We start from the raw sequence: 9,825 nt of genomic DNA on the forward strand, positions 1-9,825 counted from the left end.
ATAAAATATAACAGGTTTATATCTAATATGTATACAGTATTTCATTCAGTCAACCAACAATCAACATTTAACCAAAAGTGTTATAAAAATGGACTCATTAAAACAAATGCTCTATTAGAACGCACCAATAAAGTGTGCCTAAATTATCCAATTGCGGATAATTATCTGACTTTTATCAAATACATCAAAGTGTACTATCTTGGTGTGATAAGATCAGCTAATCTAATTAATTCGTGCTTTACCTGAAGGGAATAGCAGAGAAAAGAAGCTGCTGGTCAGAAAGAAAACTACGAAAACAGCCGGTCCAGTATGTTCATCCATTCAAGCAGCCACGTTTTTAGAGGCGTTCTCGTCACCATTAAAAAGTGCCAGAATAATAAACAGTTAACCACCTGTCATCGCCGCCACGCCATAAAAGGATCTAAAACGACCCCCTCACGCATGGGTAATATATTTACTCAACCATTCACTTAACGAGGCGGAGATTGGCGTGAAACAATTCTTTACTTAATCTATTTAGTAAATTGTTTTGAAATGATGGGTCTGCATTAAGTAGCCTCCAGGCTGTAGCCTGGGTTACGGCAGACAGTCCATTATCGGGGTTTCCTCGCTCAGTACTCAGGATATGTGGTGGTGGATTTGTAAAGGGGGGTCGTAATGTCTTAAATGTGTTTAGACGGCTGCAACAAAAACTTGCCAACTACTTCTTAATAGAGGGTAAATATACGTATTAGGCTTGTGCAGCTAGTTGGAATTAGTTACGGCCATCTAGGCTCAGCTTTGCGTCTGGAAAAACATATGCTTGTCAGCCACGGTGGGAAGATTTTTTAAGAAAATCAAAGAAATACAGTGCTGTAAAAAGCTTTGAAACGGTGTCTGTCTCTCCAAACTTTGAACCTAGATGCGTCTCTCTCTCTCTCACTCTCTCTCTCTCTCTCTCTCTCTCTCAGTTTGTGTGTGTGTGAGTGTGTGTGTGTGTGTGTGTGTGTGTGTGTGTGTCATAATACAAGTTGAAACACTCAGGACTCGAGGTCACTTAGTGCCATGGCGATCTGATGAGCGTTCACTCTCCCTTAAAGAGAATGATTTCACGGAGGCGGACAAGTTGGGAAAAATTCGATGCAAGAATAATTTTAACATCTTTCTTAAACAATTATAGGACACAATCAAGGTGTACCCAACGAGATAGACATATTGCTTGAGTCATTATGCAACAAAAAAAAAATCCCTTTTAGCATCAGTATGTAAATATCTAAATATCTAAACACCGGAGTGTAAAATGATGCGCCGACATTGGCAACAACACCAACTGAAGCAGAACACACAAAAATATGGGCTTGTGTTATATGAAATCCAACTTTTATGTATTATTAGTGTACTATTTTTCATGTTTGCAATTTATAGTCGAAGTTGAAAATAATATTGCAATTAGATCCGTGGACATAAGGCGCACAGATCTCCTGTGGCCACGCGCTTTTCTGATCTGACAAAAAAAACTAGATGTTGATGGGTGGACACACGCGACGTGTCAACTGAAGGCTGTGAAAAATGTATCGAGGCATTTCAAAGAAAACTGTTGACTTTAGAAATTAAACTGCGCGAAGACCCAATTGAAATGGAAGCGTATGCCGAACAAAAATGGCAAGAGAACGCTGGTCAAGCATCATTAGTCACAGGTCTTAGCTGTCTTTTTAGACCTCATTCATCGATGACGACAGAAGGAGAGAAAAATAGCCCTGAAACAGCACCAAGGCTAATCCTTGAAAAATGATTCTTAAAAATGATACATATTATGCTATACTATGCCATTGGCTTACTAGACTAGCGCTGGCGAAAAAAGTTGGTAAATAGATATAGTCGTTCAGGGAAAAATGCAAGCCTACTGGCAATATAAATCATGTGTTGAATATGGATCATAATATTCTATTTCCATGTAAATACCCGGTAAGACGAAGATTTTAAGATTAAGTATAGGGCCTATTGAAATGTCATACTCCTCCTCAGATTGTAGTCTATTTATTCATCAGTAAGAATGTTAAGTAAGCTTAAATGGAAGACGGCTAACACAACTTATTTTATCCAAGAAATATGTGGAGAATTTCACCATCATTTTCGTTTTATTCCCAAGTGAAAACCTAGATTCACCAGCATTTGGTTTAAACAATTTTTGACACTCTCTTTATTTCCATATCCAGGGTCTACTCATACAAAAATGTGTGCACTATTGCACTGCTCTTGGGGTATATGTCCAAAGAGGAAAAAGATGACAGAATTCAAACCGAGCCACGGCACGCCCCGGTGTGTGAGGCATTCAGCGTCTCGTTCATATCAGTTTAATGTGAGTTTAAGTGTCCAGTCTTTATGGGCGCATTTTAAATTACAGATGCACTTTTATTCAAGCGCTTAAGCCAGCAGAATGAAATCCGTCCATGGAAATAAAGCGGGATTTTTTTCTCAAAAAAACCTTTGTTTAAGAAAAGAAAGAGGAGGGGGACAGCTGAGGGTGACAGTTAGTTCATGGTTAACAGGATAAGGTCTGCGCCGCCAGAGCCGCACACTTCTCTTTGCGAATGTGCAGCGAAGCCCGAGAAATGAATGAGCACTTTTTCAAACTCTGGATATTTAACACATCTGTTAAAAAGATCCCAACCGAAAATCCTTTTATAGCATTACTGCATGACGGAGTCCAGATTGAATCTCATGCGAGCGCATTAAACTGTAGGCTATTAAATAAATGGCGATCGACAAATGTATTGCAAAGATTAGCCGAGTTGGCTGGTGGTATAGGCAAAGGTGCAGTAGCTGGCGGTAGCTGTTCAAATAAAATAAATTGTACAAATGTAACAGCTATCGCCAGCTACTGCACCTTTGCAGATATATATATAAAGCACATATCAGTACTCACTGGTTTTTTTTATTTATAGGACCACTTTTGTTGGAGCAACCAGTTACAACTACACCTTTGTATAAACCTGGTGTAAAACAGAACTTTTAAATCACCTTTTAATATTTAAAAAATGGAAGATTATCTGTATTTCATAAAGGCTACATATATCACAACCAAGTCCTTTAATTTTCTGCGCAAGTTTACGACTAGGATATTTCTCAACAGACTGTCACCATCACATTATTGTGGCCTGATCCTTTGTATTCATTTGGTAAAGCCGACCTTTTAGATTTCTAAATTCGGGCCCATTAATTATGGCCATTTAATTAGCCTGTGCGTGCCTGCTCTCCGCTAAAATACATCAGAGCATCAATGAAACTTAGTCAATATGCAAAACCGATGACTACGCCTTCTTTGTTGGGCGTGCATTGTATGCTGCAATCTTATGAAGTCTAATCCAATCATAAATTGCACTCGCTAGCCAATCAGAGGCCTCTCTGCCCAGCTTGAAAGAACCTCTTGCGGAGAACTTTATTGAGCCGCATTGTTGTGCCTGTCAGCCTAGGACCCAAGCTATTTGGTCGTACCTTATAAAGCCACTTTCCGCCCAAGAGGACTCAGATGATCACCACCAGACTTTCTATTAGGAGCTTAAACGGGAAGAGATTTTACTCTGGGCAGCGGAATACTTCACTCTAAGACTTTGTAATCGCACTTATCCTGACAAGAAGATGATGATCCCCAGCGTTTTCGCACCACCAGCGATGTACCCGGGTCTCATGCGACCAACAGCGGCACTGCATCCATCATTTCAGACGACGTTTCCCTCTCAATCCGGCTTCATGGTAGATGACCTCCTGCGCTTTGGCAGACCGGCAGCATACTTGAGCCGACATGTCCATGCACCGAGCTCGTCTCCGTCAATTCCTACAACCCACAGCATGTCAATCAACCACAGCTTACTGGAGCGCGTAAACACCACTGTCGCGAGGACACATGTCTCCTGCAACCCTAAAAGTTCACCCGCCAGCAAAGATCCAGCTTTTCTGAAGTTCGGAGTGAACGCCATTCTAGCACCATCCCCTAAGAAAGGTGAGTGTTTCTTTTTCAGGTCCAACCGGGATGTTTTCCCTCTGTAATTCAATTTGACCTGTATGCAGCATGCATGTGGGCTATTAACCTAATGTATAGCTTTCCATTTGCTGCAACTCTATAAGAGTTAGATAATTTGTGAAATCACAACTACTCCATATGATTGGCATGAATCAAAGCAGTGTATTCACACTTCAATAATGGAATTATTGTTATGGGATTCAATTATAGAAATTATACTAATTTACTAACTTATATTTTCCAACAGCGTCATATCCACCCTGCATTCAAAATCTTCACCCTAAGGCGTTCTCCCTCCCCTATGTCGACGGATCATTTTACCCGTTCGTCCGGTCATCATACTTCCCAGGTATGTGTCACATGTATTTTATTGTCATTTCTTACATCAGTTCATTTTCCTGTGGCTTTCTCTATTACCGGAGAATATCTGGTCGTCTACAGAGGTCGGACATAGGCTAGCATTGTCGAGACAAGTCTCGCCAATTCGATGCCCCATTTAGCGCGGGCACTGATTTCTCCTTTGACAGCGCACCCTCTTCCCCCTCTTAAATCTACAAATTAGGCGCAATAGTCACGGTTCAAGCGCAAGGCAGGGTTTCCTCCCTCCTGCACCGAATGCATTTTGGCGTTACAGCAGGTTCTCGGTTTTCCCACAGTGTGGGGGCACTCAATCCACTGGCTGCCAACAATGCTTTCAGCACCATGACCAATCTGGCTAGCTCCCTCCGGGGCAAACCACACACAGACCCAGGGAGGATTGACTTTTACCAGGCGGCAGAGGGGCGTTCACTGGTCATGGACTAATTTCACCATTAGGCACCATTGACTGTGTTCAATATTCTCACAAGACCACATAGAGTGTTTTTGTACCTGTGACAGTCCACCACCAAGTGAACAGTTAAAGCTTGTGAAAGTGTAAAATAGCATGTTCTTTAAGGTTTATTTTTAAGACTAGCCTACTAAATGTATACATTCCTAAAGTGTTACACATTCCAAAAAACAGGCATCAAAATAGGCCACTAGTTTTCTTATAGGCCCAACGTGTCACTAAATGATCTGCAAACACACTTGGTCCTCAAACAGGCTACTCCTTGATTTCTCCTTGAATAATTGCAATCCATTCATTGAGAGCCTTAGAATAATCTTTTAGGGGTAGACTAGGGCGGCTAGTCCATGATTTCATTCAGACAAATGATAATAGAGTGCAGTTCTTTTCATGAGCTTCGCTGAATACTTCAACAAAACAACTCGAGCGCCCTGAATAGCTTTTCGTGTTCATTTAATGAAAATGATTTGGGGGCAAAAAACGGGCCCCCGGTCATCAGTATGCTGGCATGCAGTTGTGTTTAGTTTGAAAGTGTAAATCTCCCTTTGTGGCAATAATATATGGCCTTAGCTGCCTGTCCGTAGTCTTTTCTTCGTCAGTTCATTACTACACAATTACCGTTCACGCTTTATTAACTCCTCTGTCCGTCATTGGGGGATTGCTAAAAAAGGATACTCTCCCTTTTTACCATACCAATGCGGAGTAGATCCGGGCAATGTGCTAATTAGTCACCTCGTGCCATTTCACTGAAAACAGAGAGGAGTTTCACGACTAAGGGAAAATATTGAATTCTATGCTCAGTGTGGTCTTTTTAACGTCTGCGTTAACAGGACCTAGCCTTGTGGGTTTAAGTCTATACAAATATTGAGGAAAACTTTTTTCTAGTATGTCTTATGTGGTTGATGAACACCTAATAATAATGGTATTTTATTTTAACAGCTTCCTCATCCGTGGTTCCGATACCTGGGACTTTCGCCTGGCCGTTGGCTGCCAGAGGAAAGCCGAGAAGAGGAATGCTCAGACGGGCCGTCTTCTCTGATGTGCAGCGCAAAGCCCTGGAGAAAATGTTCCAGAAGCAGAAATACATCAGCAAACCTGACAGGAAAAAACTCGCTGGCAAACTCGGCCTAAAAGACTCACAGGTAACCTTTCTCTTCTAAGTGTTAAGTACATTGGTCAGAGACTTGGCTTATACTTGACTAAATATAATACGAGTACAATGATACACAGGGCATTTGATTGACTTAAGATTTTGTATTTTTACGTGCTAGGTCAAAATCTGGTTCCAAAACCGGCGCATGAAATGGAGGAATTCCAAGGAGAGAGAGCTGTTGTCTTCGGGTGGTTGCAGGGAGCAAACACTGCCCACGAAAACCAATCCTCACCCAGATCTCAGCGACGTCGGCAAGAAGTCCTCAGGGGAAGACGACGACGAGGAAGACGCGTTTGACCGGGAATGCCCGAGCGCACCAGACTTTTGCCACTCACCAGCAACACGCGCCCTTTCCAGCAGCGTCACATCAAGCATGTCGTCGCCATCGCTCTCCAGCAAGCACTCGGACTTTTCAGATTCAGAGGACGAAATTACCGTCTCATAACGAGTTTACTGTGTTCCTAACACTGACTGTTAATAAGCACAAAGTATATATGAGGCTACTTTTAAGAGGGTGTATCCGTTTAATTTAATCCCATGCATTCAGAAGAATGTATTTCATTGTTATTTCTCAGCTCACAGACAGCGGATGTCTATATCAGGATATGCTTCTTAAATGATTTGCTGTCTTGCACAGCTTTTTAGAACTGTACAGTGTTTTGTACAATTATTTTTGTATGGATATTTTATACCAAGAATATTGAGATGACTGAACTTTCCATATAGATATAATTTTATATTAAGAACTGTAGACATTTTGTGTATAATTTATATGGATTTATGTTGTATTTTACAGCACATATTTGTGCTAATGTTTTGTACAGATACCAAGTAAATTTTAGATCAAACTCCTTATTTACATGTTTGTTGTTATTTTTTGTGTGTTTGTTCCCCCCAACAACAAAAAAAAAAGGTTGGCTATAAGATGGGCATCCTAATTGCATGTACACTTCACTTGTTCAGCTTTAATTGGTCAACTCAGGTATTAGAGCAGAACATTACAAATGGGCGTTCACTGAGTTAGTTGCCTATTGTGCTGATTGTGAGGATTTGTTCAAAGGGCTATAGTTATCTGAAACATGGATGAGAACCAGGAAGGAGGTAGGACAAGGTTTGACAAGTGAGCCCTTGTTTATTGCTTGGGAAAGGCATGCTTGACTCCTGTACTCCCTCTCAAAATAACTATATCATATTTAAGAGGAGAAATACCAGAAATACAAAACAACCCCATATCAAGAATACATTTATCCCATCACTTAATCACAATTCATTTCCACTATGAATAAATAATCAATCATTTATTGAGTTACAAATAATTTAAGACTGGTACAGAGATCATTGGATTCATAGTTCAACGGCCTTGCTCTTTTTACAGTTAGTTAATGATGAACTCTCAACACCTGGCAGATGAAAAAAAAAGACCGTCCATAAAATACTCAAACATATTTTCAAGCTCTGTTATAAATGGCTTTAAATGTCATCAAAACTGCAGCAGGAATGCAAATATTTACATGGCTTTATCGTACAAGGCAAAACTGTACAAAAGGAAAAAGCACAGCGTCAACAGACTAGTATGGACAAATATATCTGGCACGCAAACCCTCCTTTAATTATAGAACATCCAGACGTCTGATTTTCACTCAGGGACGCAGACAAAACATACACATCTCTTGTGCTTGCATGTGTAGACAAAGCCCTGGGAAATCATGGTGACAAAGAAACAGTATTCACAAACTATATATACACAATGTACATGGTCTTGGCAGTGCTGAAAATGTAAAACAAAAACCCAAAACAAACAAAAACAAAACAAAACTAAGATATTTGGCTTCCATTTGAAATCCAAAATGATGTTGCATAGGATTAATAGACCGGGCACATACAGGGTGAAATGTAATGGAAGCAAGAAAGTTGATAGACTGCAGGTTTAATAAATGTCCAAATTAGTGTAAAAAATAAATGTCCTCAACAGGAACGCTTCAGCTTCTCCTGTTTGTTGAATCAACCAATCACTTAAAGCCAAATGACAACGTTGAACAGCATAGGCCTACACAATGGCCGACAGTGATTTGATTACACTTGTAGCACTTAGACTACACTTGCAATTTTCCCAAGCAGTCAGGTCTCACCAAAAGCATGACAAAGGCCCATAGGTTGATGAGGTATCAAAAATAACCTCATTAAGAAAGATTTCTCCCAGGCATCATACTTTAGAAAAAGGAACTTGCTTTAGGGCATGAAAACTTAATTCACTTTCAACATTGACTTTATCGATCAGTACAAAGGACACTGATATTTTACAGCATTTTACAGCAAGGTCCTGACCAGAGCACTGACCTTACAAAACCAATTTATCCATAGTCTGGATATTTAACTTTCTTTGATCCAATGACGCTCCCCTAAATAACATGGCATTGGGTTTTGATATGGAGAGGGATGCTATTCCTCTGAGGGCCAATGCAGAGCAAGCAGACTGCACAGGAAGTAGCATCGTACAGCCCTGTGTTTCAGTAGCAAAAACAAAAAGAAGTACAACAAAGAGGAGAAACAAAACACTAATGCACATCGTACCAGTGTCTTTAGAAAAAACGTAAGGCATCTGTTTTTTTTTTTTTCCAGAGTCTGAATTCAGCACCAAAAAGAAAAGAGACGCTTGTAGAAGCTTGTGCTACAGCTACCCGTTTGAGACAGCACAGGCTTGGATGGTCCAGCAGCACCTTGCTTCTGCTGAAGATGGACAGATGCACCATGGGATACAACAAGTGACAACCCGACCCCGACTGGGAAGGTATTTTTCAGCTGGAAGGCAAGAGTCTGTTCAAGGCTTCACGCAGAACTCAGATGCTCAGGCATTAAGGGTAAACTTAAGGTAGAAAAAAGCACTTCATGTAAGTTCACCCACTCCCGCTGAACCCAAGCTCAAACTGTCACATGGGCAGGATGGGGAGGGGCAACCTCCATCATGATCCAATCTGAACCATGATGAGAGTTTTGAACTTGTGATCTTGTCTTTTCAGCATATCTGTGACTTTGCTTTGCCTGATCAAAGAGTTGACTGATGACTGGTCTCCCAGGATTGTGCCAGAGATATTTAGATATGAGTACCATCTCAAAACTGGTTAGGAGACTATGATGATGAATTGTCTTAACAGTTTTCATATGTGCTCCTCTATTGTAATGCTACTATTGTTGATTGATTATGCTGTGCTTCTTGCAGGTATAACTTGTGCATTGCTCTTTTAACAGCCATAAAGATGACTTCTGGCTAGCGCCTCCTGCTGGTCTGGTGAAGTGTTGCTGGGTTGAAGAAGAGATGGTGGTGTGGTGATGACCAGCCCAAAGGCTGGGAGTGGGAGTGCTGGTTAATGAGAGTCAGAGTTGAGCTAAGAGGGCATAGAGAGTGGAGAGGAAGGCTGCTACAAGTGGATGAGGCATGGGCTCCGTGCAGTGACATAAACTTCCAGCAGAGGGGGCCGTTAGCACCAACTGTTCCTCCGGAGACCATTTAGTACAATGGGGGATGAGAGGGGTTTTGTGAGGTAATGGATTTGGACAGAAATACTCCCTCCACACAGTGTTAAATGCTTTTAAAGTCTTTGTCTTCCAACTCCCATTTTCACATCCAACAATGTTTGCAAAAAGCCCCTTGAAATATAGTTGCAAAAATAGAAGTAGTGCAGTTATCATTTCTTCTCTTGTCTTGTCTTTGTGGTCTTGTCTTTTCTGGTTTTGGGTTACCGGCACCCAAACTGTTCCTTCATGACTGAAGATAAGGTTACAGAGGCGATTCGATTTTGTTGCCTGGCCATAACATAAATGTAAAACGTATTAAAAAGTCATTAGTGA

General features: G+C 41.0%; 2 protein-coding genes across 6 annotated transcripts in view; one reads left to right on the forward strand and one right to left on the reverse strand.

Moving 5' to 3' along the window:
* Positions 1 to 3,454: 3,454 nt before the first annotated feature.
* On the forward strand, positions 3,455 to 6,877 carry dbx1a (developing brain homeobox 1a). The gene is made up of 4 exons (XM_012826976.3): positions 3,455 to 3,979; positions 4,248 to 4,349; positions 5,766 to 5,968; positions 6,098 to 6,877. Exons 1-4 carry the CDS (start codon positions 3,619 to 3,621, stop codon positions 6,422 to 6,424), a joined length of 993 nt encoding a protein of 330 aa, XP_012682430.1. The 5' UTR covers positions 3,455 to 3,618; the 3' UTR covers positions 6,425 to 6,877.
* Positions 6,878 to 7,091: 214 nt separating this feature from the next.
* The window catches only part of nav2a (neuron navigator 2a), a 101,998-nt gene continuing 99,264 nt past the window's right edge, over positions 7,092 to 9,825 (reverse strand). For all 5 annotated transcript variants that reach the window (XM_031569133.2, XM_031569134.2, XM_031569132.2 and 2 more), the window contains one exon: positions 7,092 to 9,825. This exon is cut by the window's right edge and continues 167 nt beyond it. The gene's annotated coding sequence lies outside the window, so the exon portion shown is untranslated.

The sequence above is a fragment of the Clupea harengus genome, chromosome 6 (genome assembly GCF_900700415.2).
Source record: "Clupea harengus chromosome 6, Ch_v2.0.2, whole genome shotgun sequence".
Lineage (NCBI taxonomy): Eukaryota > Metazoa > Chordata > Actinopteri > Clupeiformes > Clupeidae > Clupea > Clupea harengus.